Here is a 13,829-nt window from a genome sequence, read left to right as displayed (position 1 = left end):
TTTCCGTGATGCCCAATATCCTCAAACCTTTCTATTATTCAGCATATCATGAAGACAGTGTCCTGTGCTGCAAGTGAACTAAGATTCACTAGGCTCCAAGAGGCTCCTCCCATCAGAGTCTCCCCACTATCCCAGAGGGATGGGTAGGGCTTACTTGTGGCAACAGTGCTGGCTGCATTCTAGAGAGTAGCCTCTCCAAACACCGGTGATTTTACTTTCTTTTTCTAGATTCTAACAATGCCTTACAATTTACTTCCTAGTACTTTATAGTCTGGAAGCCCCCAACAGGCTTCCAAGTCATTCCTTTTCTTTCTGTGTCTTACAGGCTCATCTTAAAGATGCTATGGCAATGTAAGGAATGAGCTATCCATTAGGTACCTTTAGGTAACTCTAATTTCCTCCTTCTTTTCAGGTTGAGTTGGATTCTCTCTCACTCTGTAGCCTCAGCCTCTACAATGCTACAGGTGCTACTATCATGGCCTCATGTACTTTTAATGCCTATCTAAAAACACACATATTATTGGAATACAATACATGTATATATTGCATTGTATTTAATTCAGGTAAACACATCCTTAAACATCTGTAATTTATTTTTTGAAACTGTTTTACTACCTAGTCCTGGCTGGCCTAGAATTCACTATCTAGACCAACTTTGTGTTGGACTGATGGTAATCCTCCTGCCTCTGATTCCCAAGTGCTGGGATTATAGGTATATGTTATATATGTGATAGCATGCATTCCAGATGCCCTTGGAGACCAGAGGAGGGCACAGGGTCCATGAAATGGAATTAGAGATGATTGTGACCTGCCATGTGGGTGCTGGGAGTCAAACCTGGGTTCTCTGGAAGAACAGCAAATGTTCCTAACAGTTGAGCCTTCTCTCTAGCACCCCTGCCTTTTTGAGGTTTATTCTATTAAATTATTTATGTACATGCATACATGCACATATGTATGTATGTATACACACATTCATGTGTATATGTGTGTATGTGTGTGTGTGGGGTACCCACAGAGCCAGAAAAGGGCATCAGATTTCCTGGAATGGAGTTACAGGTGGTTGTGAGCTCCCTTAGCTGGGAACTGAGCTTAGGTCCTTTGAAAGAGCATCAAGAGCTCTCAACCACTGAGCCATCTCTCCAGACTTCATAGACTTCTTTATAGTAAAAAAAATGTCCATATAAAATTGTTTTTACTTCCAGAATTTAAAATGTCTTCCTCTGGCCTCCAAATGTACCAGCAACAATGTACACAAACTAACATGCACATAGACACCCCTCCCCCACAGAGAGAGAAAATTTAGAGGGCAAGAAAACATTCTTTTTAGTTTTAATTTCAGGTGCCAAATATCTACCATTTATAGTTTTAGCCACAAGCTTCAATGATCTCAAAAAAAAAAAAAAAAAGAGTAACCATCCTTGTTATTAGTGTGACTGCTAAAACATTCCAATAGCAAACCACAGAGAGAAGGGCTGCAACTGTTCCACCCTACTTCACTTTAGTTGTAAACGACTTTATCATCTTTCAAGTGAAGAAACTGAGTAACTCTTCCAAATTCTCCTCATTTTTTAGGAAGAAAGTAAAGATCTGTTGTAAAATAAGAATGGTATTGAATTCCCAAGACTTATTCTTGATTTCCTTTCTCAGGCCCAATTTCTCTCATTTTTGAAATGTTTATGTGAGAAAAAAGCCACCTTAAGAAAGGGTTGTAGAAATTAGATGACAGACTCAAAAGAAGGGTTTTGTTCGTTTTTCATTTTCTTTTGTCCTTTTGAGACAGGGTCTTATAACGTAGCTTAGGCTGGAAGACTTACACCATCATGCCTCGCTCAAGATTATTATTGCTACTGCTGCTGCTTGTTTATTTTTGCAAGACAGGGCTTCTCTGTATATCCTTGGTTCTCCTGGAACTCACTCTGTAGACTCAGAGATCTGCCTGCCTCGGCCAGTGCTGGGATTTGGGGTGTGCACTACCACATCCGACTCAAGATTTCTTGTAAAAAAAAAAGATTTATTTATTTATTTAAAAAAAAGATTTATTTATTTAATTTATTTAGTGTATAATATTCTGCCTGTATGTCTGCATGTATGCCAGGAGAGGGCACCAGATCTTATTACAGATGGTTGTGAGACACCCTGGGAATTGAACTCAGAACCTCTGGAAGAGCAGAAGTGCTCTTAAGCTCTGAATCATCCGAACCATCCCTTTGGCCTTCAAGATCATTTTTTTAGTGTTTTAAAAAAAAAAAAAAGGAAAGAAAGAAAGAAATCACTTTTAGGATTCTATTTGTAACAGGCAGCCATTATTCATATAATTGATAAATTAGTTTTTGTTTGTTTGTTTGGTTTGGTTTTTCGAGACAGACTTTCTCTGTATAGCCTTGGCTGTCCTGGAACTCACTTTGTAGATCAGGCTGGCCTTGGAACAAGACAATGGAGTTGTTCTCCAAACCTAGTATCTTCCAACTACACAGCAGTTAAAAACAATCTCTGGCTTCCAAACACTACAGGTTCCCAAAGAAAAACACCAGCAGATTGGGGTCTACACAAGCAAGAGTTCAGACCTGCCTTGCCTTGCTCATTAGTTTTCTTCTTAACAACTATTTTATTTCTACTCTAGGGGTTTTAAAAAATATTCCTGGACAAAGCTGAATTGATTTCAAACAGCTTTTTTTTTCAGACTTAATTCACTTTATTTTTCTGGTATAAAAAACTAGAATACCCCATGTGGTAGCCAAAGCTGAAGATTGGGTGCTCTGAATGGAGACTCTGGTGTGGGTTTTCACAAGATGGTTAGTGAATTCCTGATAAGGAGACTTGGTGAAGAGTCTCTTTAGGGCATCAAAGGTGGCCTTGGCACAGGAACAGAGATGATGTCAGTGCCTCTGCCCCGATGAGACATTCCAGTACCGAGCCACAGTGGCCTATCCCCTTGCATGGGATAATGTGGAGCTTCCAAATTTTGTTCCCATGGTAGCATTCTCTCCACACAGGGATGACAGAATGCTTGGCTAAGATGATGGTCCCTCAGACTGCAGTGGCTCTCTGCTTAAAGTACTTATTGCCAAGAGCCTCATGGCCAGTGTAGTTCCCAATAGTGAAAAAAGCCTTGAAACTGGTCTGCTGTCCAGCCCAAGTCTGTTTCTGCACTGGCAATAACTTTAGAACCTTACCCTTTAGGGATGCTCCCAGGAAAAGTCAGATTCCTTAGTGGGCAGGAAGAACAGGTAGATCTCTTCTAGGGACTAAACATTCACGTTCTTGACCTGCTGCTGGGGATCACTCCTTGTCTTTAGCTTTAACCTCCAAAAGTCCTGTGGTGTCAACCATGATTCAACCTTAGTTGCCGAATCCTTCGAGGAAGCTGGCTAGGTCTCCCAAGGACTGAGGGCCCTTCCTGCTGCACCGGCACCACTACCATCTGATGTTTCCACAGAGAAGAAAGCTCAAATATCTTATAATTTGACCAACAGAAGAAAACCATTTAGTTTAGGTATTGAAAGGTATGTCTGGACAGGTGTGGTGATATAGGCCTATAATGCCTGTACTAGGGAGGCTGGAGTAGGAGTACCATGAGTTTGAGGTTTGGGCCATATAATGACCTAGGTTAGCAAGACTTTATCTCCAAACAGGAAACTATCCATCTTAAGGAAAGACCTGTGACACTCCCACACTCAGTGGTGTCCCAGACTTCTCTTTACTTCAGCACTTTCTATAACAGAAGATAAATACTGAAGTAAATGTGCCCATTAGTTACAAGGTAAAAGTCAAATAAGAAAAGTGAGTCAATAGTTAATGCTATGGAAAGAGAATTTGTACAAGGCTCCTTCCTTTTTTAAAGATGCATTTAAAATGTTATTTATGTGTCCATTAGTGTATGTGTGTGTGTATGTGTGCCACATATGTGTGGAGCCCACTGAGGCAAGAAAGGGTTGTTGGATTTCCTGGAACTGAAGTTACAAGTGATTGTCAGCAACCTTATGTGGACAGTAGGAACCAAACTCAGGTCCTCTGGGATGAGCAGAAAGCACTCGTAACTGCTGAGTAATCTTTCTGGCCCCCTACAAGGTTTCCAAAACTTAATCTCAAGGTAAAAATCATCTGTTGGCAGCCTGGTGGTGGTAGTGCACACCTTTAATCCCTGTACTCAGAAGGCAGAGGCTGGTGGATCTTTGAATTGGAAGTCAGCCTAATCTATAGATCGAGTACCAGGACAGCCAGTGCTATACTGAGAAACCCTGTCTCAAAAACAAAACAAAACAAGAAACAAAAGAAACAAAAAAATTATCTGTTGTCACAATGTGATAACTGGGTCCCAGATTTGGTAAGGACTACAGTAAAGCCATAAAGACAACTCTCTAGGTAGGAAATTAAGATGAATCTAAAATTCAAGTGAAAACCCCAGAGGCTGAGGACATTTCACTTGTTTCCCACTTTAAACGGTGCAGTGAGTCACTGTCAAGAATCTGGCAGCACCTAGTTACTGAGCAAGCCTACCTGAAATGTAAGCACATCTGACTGAGTATCTCTAACCTAGCCTCCAGAAGCTGCTGCTGCTTCCTTTGAATGACCCCAGGTACTCACGTGGTTGAGAAACTTGCTGTCTCGAGTAGCCCAGCCAATCTGCATGACACCAGAAGTGACCACTGTTACTTCATAGTACCACACCCCAGTGTCCACACAAAAAGTGCAGCGTACACTCTCAAAGGAGGAGGCGTCACAGCGAGCCTGGAAGAACCAAGGAGTACACATCAATTCATCAGTGTCTGAAGACTACCAAGTAATTGGCATAGGGAAGGATGGATGGAATTTTCCTTATTTAAGCTCCTGGTGGGATACCACTGTCCATCTTCAGTGATTTATAAAAGCATAAAACTGAGTGAAACAACCCTATTATTATTTCAGTGTAGAATTTCATTATGGCTGCAACTATAAGTAGTCAAAGCACCTGGCTTTGGTTTTCAGTTCTTAAGAAAGCTTGCTTTGAGGTCAGAATGTTTACACATGCACAGACATTGCCTTCATAAGATAAAGATGGAAAAGGGTAAAGACAGGGTACCTACATATAATCATTTGGCAACCACTGTTCAAACTGTACTTCAATCCTGAAAAGCTAAGATCTGTGGTACTTTCCTATATGTGCACCTACGTATTTCCACCAACTTGCATCACAAAGTTGGCAATATTCAACAGGAGAAAGGAAAACAGCAGGTCTAGTAGTAGTATGGCTACCTAGACATTTACAAAAGGAATGGCTTCTTTGGGAAACACTTGTCTTTGTACTTTTAGTTAAATAAAATGGCAAAGATTAAAAACAGATTAGAACTAGAGAGCTGTCTCATCAGTCAAGAGCACTGGCCTTCCAAAGGACATGGGTTTGATTCCTAGCACCAACATGGTGGCTCGAAAACTCCTGTAACTCCAGATCCAGGGGACCTGTTATCTTCCTCCGGCCTCCATAGGCACCAGGCAAGCAAATGGTACATAGACATACATGCAGGCAAAACATCAATATACATCAGATAAAGTTTTATTTTTTTTTAAGGTTTAAAAACAGATATACTTAGCTAGGACTGTAACTCAGTAGTAGGACATTTATTTAGCAATAGTGAGCACTACAAACCAACAATCCAGACATAAGTAAGCCAGTCAACAAGCACTGCAGTGCTACAGCAGAAGCAATAACACGTGAGAGGGAAGAGTGGATACCATCTGGAAGCATTCCTATCCCTACCACTTTTACCTCTAATCACTCCTTGGGTATAAGAAAAGTTTCTGCCCATTCCGTTAGACACTGCTTTTGTTCTGAAGCAGGGTATGAAAAGTGGGAACAGAGTAATTTTAGCCCTCAGAAGGTCTGTGAAAGCTTTACCTCCAAGCCGTGAGGTGAGATCTTCAAGTACTCGCTGACATCATTGCTGTTCAGCATGGCCCTAATGTTATTCAAGTCCACTTTCTCGTAGGTTAGTTGTCTACCTTCTTTTAAAACTGCAAAAGAAAAAGTGGTCATGTTTCCTAGGGCAGGCTGTAATGGTTTAGAAAAAGGGAAAAAGCTACTGTCATCTCGAGCTGCCATACTTGTCAAGGAATGAAAAACTGGTAGGGCCTAGCATCTGAGCTTTGCTGTTACATGGTCTATGCAAATGCCAAAAAGGGCAGCACTTTGAATGCGGTGTTTCTAGTCCCTGTGTCTATTATGGTTTGCATAGCAAAATTCAAATTACAGGTCTCATTCTATAGCCCTAACTGGCCTACAACTTGCCATGTAGACCAGGCCATTCTTGAACTGATAGAGGTCTACATGCCTCCATCTCCCAGTACTAAATTAAGAGTGTGACCTGCCATACCGGGACCATTGGTTGATTTGTTTTCTGAGCCAGGATCAAATGTAGCTTGGTTTAAACTCACTATGTAGCTGGGGGTGACCCTGAGCTCCCGTCTCCTGCCTCTGCCTCTCAAATGCTGAAACTGTACCTATGTGTCATCATGCCTAGCTTCCAGATTGCATTTACTCAAAATTAGTCTTTAACTAGCACTATACATGCTAAATTTCATGTTAGAGCAAGAATTAGACTTTTTGTGTTCAACTGCTTTAGCACAGAGCTAGCAATAGAGCTAGGCAATGATAAATAAATGTGGTTTGTATTCTAATAGCCCTTGGAAGAGAAAAAGAGAAAAAGTTAAAAATAACTGCCACAGTCTAAGTAAGAATTAATTTGCATTTGAAGACCATCTGAGGGAAAGAGGAGAGGACAAGGAAGGTAAGTGGGCTGGGAATGTTTCCTAGCATGAGCAAGGCTCTAGACTCTATCCCGAGCCCTGAACATTAAATTAAATAATAAATAAATAGGTATTCTGTCCTTTTTATATCCTTGCCTCCCTGACTGGGCTATTTCTTCTTCCTTCCTGCCACTGAGACCTCTGAAACTAGGAACCAGAATAAGTCATTCTTCCCATTAGGTCGTTTATGTCAGACACGTTGTAACGTGACAATAAAAACACCACATACACACACATAAAAAGAAGACAGAGAAGAAAGTACAAATATGAACAGGGCCAGAGTTGGAGCTACCAGAGCCTAGTTGGAGGGGAGTAAGGAAAGTGTGTGTTAGAAAAGTCTTAGACAGAGCTATATAGTTAAAGGTCTATGAACCCAAGAATGCTGAAATTCGAAGCATTCCAGTTAACTCTCATCTGAAAGGTGCCTGGGATACTTTTCTATTAGGGTATAGAGAAGCTTATTAAGAAGCTTATGATCCTACTGAAGACAGGGACTTAGAAATGTAAACAGATTTTGGCTGGTGAGATGGCTCAGCAGGTAAGGGCGCTTGTCTAATGAGCTGAAACCCATATGATGGAAAAAGAGAACCAACTCCTGAAATTTGATCTCTAATCTCAACACACATGTATACCCACCCCCAGCTCAACATAAATAAAATAAAAATATTCTATATAGAAGTAGAAACCATTTTTAATAAGGAAAATCTCCACTTACAGAGATTGTCTAAGCTCCACTGGGCACAGAAGCCAACTTGACGTTTCAGATAATCAGGATCATCAGCCCACAGCTCCAATGTGACCAGTCGGTCACTGATACTGGATTCAGAGATAGTCAATTTATTCTCACCTGTTTGGAAACATGAAATATGTAAATAACAATGAAAGAGGAGGATGAGGATGTGTAGTAGGTTAGTGGTGGTACGGAGTGAGGCAGACAATAGAGAATTTGGGGATTAAATTTCTACCAATGTTTCCTTCCAGGGATAACATAGCCAAAGAACTGTAGCTACTGTCTGGCAATCTCAATGCTATTTTTTAAAGATTTATTTATTTATTTATTATTTTGTTTTGTTTTGTTTTTGAGACACAGTCTCTCTATGTAGCTCTGGCTGTTCTGAAACTCACTGTATAGACCAGGCTGGCCTTGAACTTAGAGAGTAACTTGAGTTTGTATACTGAGTCCTGGGATTAAAGACATGCATCATAACATCCAGCTTAAGATTATTTTCTTTTTGGTTTTTCGAGACAGGGTTTCCCTGTGTAGCCCTGGATGTCCTGGAACTCACTGTGTAGACCAGGCTGGCCTCGAACTCAGAAATCCACCTGCCTCTGCCTCCCGAGTGCTGGGATTAAAGGCATGTGCCACCACCGCTCGGCCTCAAAGTCCAGTCTCTTGAAGAGCATCAAGTGCCCTTAATCATCTCTCTAAACTCAACACATCACTCCATTATGTTTTAAAATTTTGTGTGTGTTGTTTATGTACGTGTTTATGCCTGTGAATATATGCACACATGTGAGGCATGCATGGAAGCCAGAAGAGGGTACTGTGTCTACAAAATTCCTTTGGCAGGATCACTTCTTGAACTGGGGGCTTGCATTTTCTTGACTGGGCTGGAAGCCAGCCAGCCTGAGCAATCCTCTTGTCTTTGTCTTTGCCTCAGAGCTGAGGTTACTGGTACGCATAGGATGCCTGGCTTCTTACTAAGTGTTGGGATCCAAACTCAGGTCTTCATGATTGCATAGCAAGTACTCTAATTGCTAAGCCTTCTCTCCAACTCCCATTACTAAAGTTTTAGTTATGAAAGTAGTGATAATCACCATGCTTGGAATCTTAGCTGAGAACAATCTTTAGTTTTGTTCTTGATATATTTAGCTGGTCTTAAAACAAGAAAGTGTGTACATTTGATGGAGTTCAAAGTGCAGGCTCATTTTTTTAATAACCAACAAAGATCATTAGTGCAAGAAGTCACTATACCTACTTGTCTGGGCAAACTTTTCCAGTGCAATCAGTGCAAAAAGCATGACTGTGGGGTGGGACTGTAACTTCTGAAAGACAACAAAAGATAAAAACAAAAGTTACCCCCTGCAGAGGCAGTACGGTATCAATTTCATGTTCTATTTAATAGATGGCAGTCTATATATTTGGAACAGCAGAAAAGTCGCTTTTATTCAAACTCTCACTTGGCCATTTGGCTAATGGAGAATCAAGAGAAGAGTCTCTTAATCTATTTTTTTAAGTCATTAATTGGTAGATATGGATATTTCAGCAGTATCACATTGTGTTAGGGCTTTGTTAACTAAAACACCATTGATGCTTACATTCATTAAAACAAGCCAAAAAGAAAACTAGAATTGTATCTAAAAATGACCTTTAGAACCCTGAAAAGAATAATAGCAGCTCCAGGTTTATAAATAATGACATTATCAATGAACATCTTAGTTTTTGTTTTTGTTTTGTTTTGTTTTGTTTTTGAGACACGGTCTACTATATAGCTCTGGTTGTCCTAGAACTTGCTATGTATACCAGGCTGGCGTGAAACTCATAGCTAGGATTAAAGTCAGGTGCTGCCATGACCAGTAACATCTTAGTTTTAATCTAGTTCCTGCAGGAAATTCTACAGGAGCTCGTGATGACAGGAGAGTGACAAGTGCTCTTGACTTATATTTGAGTTTACAGCATGTGTGTTTGCACTTAAAGAAAGGCCTACATGTTTAGTATCTCCTCTTCTTGCCGTCCCCTAGCTATGCTGGGAGCCTCCAGAGAATTCTGGAACCCCAGTGTATTCCCATGCATTTCTGTGGTGCCTGCCTAAGTTCAGCAAAGCGCATAGAACCACTGTTCTCCCTGCTATAAAGCCTCTTTAGCATCTTTACCCTTGCCACATCCTGCCTGCTTTATCAGTTTCAAACCTTTCTACCTGGATATCCCTGTTCATGTCCTCCTGTCTGTGAACACTGCCTTCTCTGATCAGATAACTCTTTTACTAGGCTTCTATCTATGCTGCTTTAGCCAAGAAACTCACTGTGAGTTTCTAATCTTAGCCTTGTGTCATGAGCTAGCTAAGTAGGCCCCACCTTCATCAGGAAGTCTGTCTTTCATGATTACCACAGGTCCCTTGTCACCCAATCACATCCACTCCCCCACCCCTCTTCATCTTCTCAAAACTCTTATAGTGCTCAGCCTGGAGGAAGTAATTTTGCTCTTGATCACATCCTGTCATAAAGTAGAAGTTAACTGTTGTTTGAATGGTTCTATTCCTTTACCCTATAGTGACCTCTGTGATGGGGAAATGACTGTCCTACTACTTTGTATCTCCGAGTGCTCACTCAGAACATTGTAAGGGTTACTTTAAGTACATATTGTGTAGGCTAATTTATTTATAAATAAACTAGACAAATTAAGTCTTTTAGACTAAATGGGGTTTTGGTTTTTTTTTTTTAAAGAGTTTTTGTTTATTTGTTTTTGTTTTCCAAGACTGGATTTCTCCGTGTAGCTCTGGCTATCCTAGAACTTACTCTGGAGTTCCAGGCTGTGTAGACCAGGCTGATCTTGAACTCAAGAGATCCACTAGCTGCTGCTTTCTAAGTGCTGGAACTAAAGGTGCATGCCACCACCACCCAGCTTAGACTAGAGTTTTAAAAAAAGGCTAATTCTTACTAGGCTTGCAAAAAATAACCTAGAAAACACAGGCTAGTCAAAACTGCTGTCAAGTGCTGTGAGTGATAAGAAGACAGCTTCAGCAAACCACAGACCTCATGGTGATACATCAAACAGTTTACCAATGGCAGTTTTAATTGTGGTAGCAGGAAAGGCAAAGGTGGGTGAATATAGATTCATACACACTGCTGGTAACCTGGACTGCTGTTGGAATGCTGTAATTTTGTTTCCACTGTGTGTGTGTGTGTGTGTGTGTGTGTGTGTGTGTGTGTGTGTGTGTGTGTCTGTCTGTCTCTGTGTGTGTGTGTGATGTGTGCGTGAGGGCACTCTCACACATGAACCCAACCTGGGGTGTTCTCCATTATTGTTTGGTAGATTGTAAGGACACCTAAAAAGTCCAAAAGTCCTAGCAGCTATCTTATGACTAAATTTAAAACTAGAGCAACTCATAAATTTTTACCCCCTCCGTGTTATGTGTCTTCTTTCTTTCTGTCTCTAAACATAGGCGGTGTTAAATAAAAACCCAGCAAAACCTGTACATAAAGTTTAAAACTGATCCTATCCTCTGCATCAGGGACTATGCTATAACTTGAGAAAAACATACAATTCTATATAAATGAGAATAATCAGCTTTGATGTCTTACTTACCAGACACTGTAGCAAATATTCCAGTATTCCTGGGCTAAGTAAACCTATGCTTGCAGGACCTAAACAAACACAGCAAACACTGGACATGATTAAAAGTGTCATGCTATTTTAAATTGGTAACTAGTGACAACCAAATTGAGTTCCATTCTCTGACACACATTACCAAGGCTTCCTTTCTCAGGTTGTTCCTACTACCATCATCTTTTCAGTGTAGCAACTGAGTTCACCATAAAGAGACTAGCTAGGTCAGGCTCCTAGAGAGCCATAATAGTCTGGACCAGCACCCATGTGTTCTGATTTTGAATTCATCATTCTTTTACTATATATAAAGTAACTGGCTGAGATATTTTCATGCAATTTGCTGTTCATAGTCCTAAAGTGGACAATATTAATTATTAGAAATACATATAATAATTATTTATTATTCTAAATTTAGCCTTTCCCCTGTCTTAAGCAAATCAATACAACAAATTTATCTTAAATTTCTCTGAAAAAGAATCAACAAAGCTAAATTAGATTACACTTAACTGAAACTGAGTCTTTTGAGTAATTGTCTTCCTTTTAGTCCATTTCTGTTCATTCCTTTTTTGTTTGTTTTGAAAAAGGGTCCCCCACAGTTTGGTTTGGTTTTGTTTTTAGGCCAAGAGGTTTATTGGGGAAGGAGGAGAGTGAATGGCAGACTTGAAGTGAAAGACATGAGAGAGAAAGAGAGGCAGAGACACAGACAGAGAGCCAGAGAGACCAAACAAGAGAGAGGGAGAACAGAAAGGAAAGAGCTCCCCACAGTTTTGACTGGCCTCTAACATACTTACTGTGTGGGGTGGGGACTTGAACTTTTAACCCTCTTGTCTTAAAGTGCTGTGGTTATAGGCTTGTGCCACCATATTCAGCTTCTTTCCTTCTTTCTGCTCTAACAGGTTTGGTCAACGGTCTGTAGTGCAGTTGTCTCAATGTCAAACCAGAAAGCATGTGCTGGAGTTACCTGCTAGTTTCTCAGCCAAACAGCCCAAGACTGCGGATGTATTCCTATGTTTGGCAGGGTGGCCTGAGTCCTGGCATGCTACCTCTCCATTTAAATTGAGAATTTCGGTCAATTTCTGGAGTGCATCCTATTAAAAAAGTTGGAAATAGATTTGGTGAATATATACTCTGCAGGTTATTTTCCCAAAAGAATTCCTGGAAACAAAGCTATAAAAAGGTATTCAATAAACTTAGAATGATCCCATAAAATTATTTCATTAATAATGATATTATTATTAATAGGAAGTATCTGATAAACCTTAAGTTTTCTCAATGCCAGATTCCATTTCATTCAAAATGTACCAGTTATAGCCAATACATATTTCATACTTTTGTTTTTTGAGATAGAGTCTTGATATATACAGTTATACATGTAGCTGTATTTACCAAGGCTATCCTGGAACTATGTAGCCTAGGTTGGCCTTGAATTGTAGCAATCCTCCTGCCTCAGCCTCCAGAGTGCTGGAATTACAGGTATGTAACATCAAGTCAATTTTAATACATACATATGTGAATCATTAACCAGACTAAACCCATTCAAATTTCAAACATTAAGCACAATAACTTGGTCATGGTAGAACATACCTAAAATGTCTGAACTCAGGAGGCTGAGGGCATGAAAATTGTAAAGTCAAGGCTAAACTGGGTTACACAAGGCTATGTTACACAGTAAAACCCTGTCTCAAAAAGAAACCACACACTGAATCTTACTTAAAACAACAAACCCTAAAAGATAAACCAAAATATCTTATGACCTAATAATGTGGAAATAAAAAGTTACTCCCCCACCCCCAAGTCAAGGGCTTAGTCTAGCCCAGGTTGGCATACAGTCCAGGCTGGTCCTGAGCTTATACAATCCTCTACATCAGCTTTGCAAATGCTGGCACTGTAGGCATTGAGCCACCATACCCATTTTTTCTTTTAAGACAGGGTTCCATGTAGTCGAGGCTGCCTTAAACTTGCAATGTAACCAAAGCACCAAGACTTGCTATAGACTCCGGTATTCCTGCTTCTACCTGCTGAGTGCTGGGATTACAGGCATATACGACCTACCATGCTTGGCTTACAAAAAGCTGTATCAAGCAAGAACAAATCCCAACAATTTTTGAGGCAAATTAAAGATGATTAAGTTAGGTAATGCCCAAGCTGATAATGACTAGGCTAAAGATATTTCTCTCTGTTCATGTTTTTCTATCATAGAGTATCTGAAACTTCAACATACAAATAAAAGCTATCAGAATTCACATTTTTAAAAGTATGTATGGGTGTTATAGTACGTGCTTTTAATCCCAGCACTCAAGCAGATTTCTATGAGTTTGAGGACAGCTTGGCCTACAAGTTACGCGACTGTGAAGGCTACAAGCAAAGCAAAGCAAAGCAAAGCAAAGCAAAGCAAAGCAAAGCAAAGCAAAGCAAAGCAAAGCAAAGCAAAGCAAAGCAAAGCAAAGCAAAGCAAAGCAAAGCAAAATGTATGCATGGAAGCAGCCTGCCTGATGAAGGTAGAGGGCAAAGCAATGAAAGTTTAATATCTGTGTCCTAAGGTTGGAGAGATGGCTCAGCGGTTAAGAGCACTGACTGCTCTTTCAGAGGTCCTGAGCTCAATTCCCAGCAACTATATGGTAGCCAACAACCATCAGTAATGAGAGTTGATGCCCTCTTGTGGTGTGTCTGAGACATACTCAAAGAAATAAAACTAAATCTTTAAAAAAAAAAAAATCTGTGT

At 40.2% G+C, this 13,829-nt stretch overlaps 1 protein-coding gene and 1 pseudogene across 2 annotated transcripts in view; both read right to left on the bottom strand.

Moving 5' to 3' along the window:
* Window positions 1-13,829, bottom strand: part of Rspry1 (ring finger and SPRY domain containing 1) — a 58,336-nt gene that overhangs the window by 16,026 nt on the left and 28,481 nt on the right. For both annotated transcript variants that reach the window (NM_026274.4, NM_001359093.1), the window contains exons 5-10: window positions 12,069-12,195; window positions 11,087-11,145; window positions 8,760-8,826; window positions 7,496-7,627; window positions 5,873-5,988; window positions 4,585-4,728 (exon numbers count right to left, since the gene is read on the bottom strand). In NM_026274.4, coding sequence (NP_080550.3) covers window positions 4,585-4,728; window positions 5,873-5,988; window positions 7,496-7,627; window positions 8,760-8,826; window positions 11,087-11,145; window positions 12,069-12,195 — 645 coding nt within the window. The remainder of the gene's footprint in view (window positions 1-4,584; window positions 4,729-5,872; window positions 5,989-7,495; window positions 7,628-8,759; window positions 8,827-11,086; window positions 11,146-12,068; window positions 12,196-13,829) is intronic.
* Gm18002 (predicted gene, 18002) lies at window positions 2,727-3,309 on the bottom strand (annotated as a pseudogene).

This window comes from Mus musculus, chromosome 8 (genome assembly GCF_000001635.26).
Source record: "Mus musculus strain C57BL/6J chromosome 8, GRCm38.p6 C57BL/6J".
Classification (NCBI taxonomy): Eukaryota; Metazoa; Chordata; class Mammalia; order Rodentia; family Muridae; genus Mus; species Mus musculus.
This window is presented reverse-complemented; position numbering and strand designations above follow the sequence as displayed.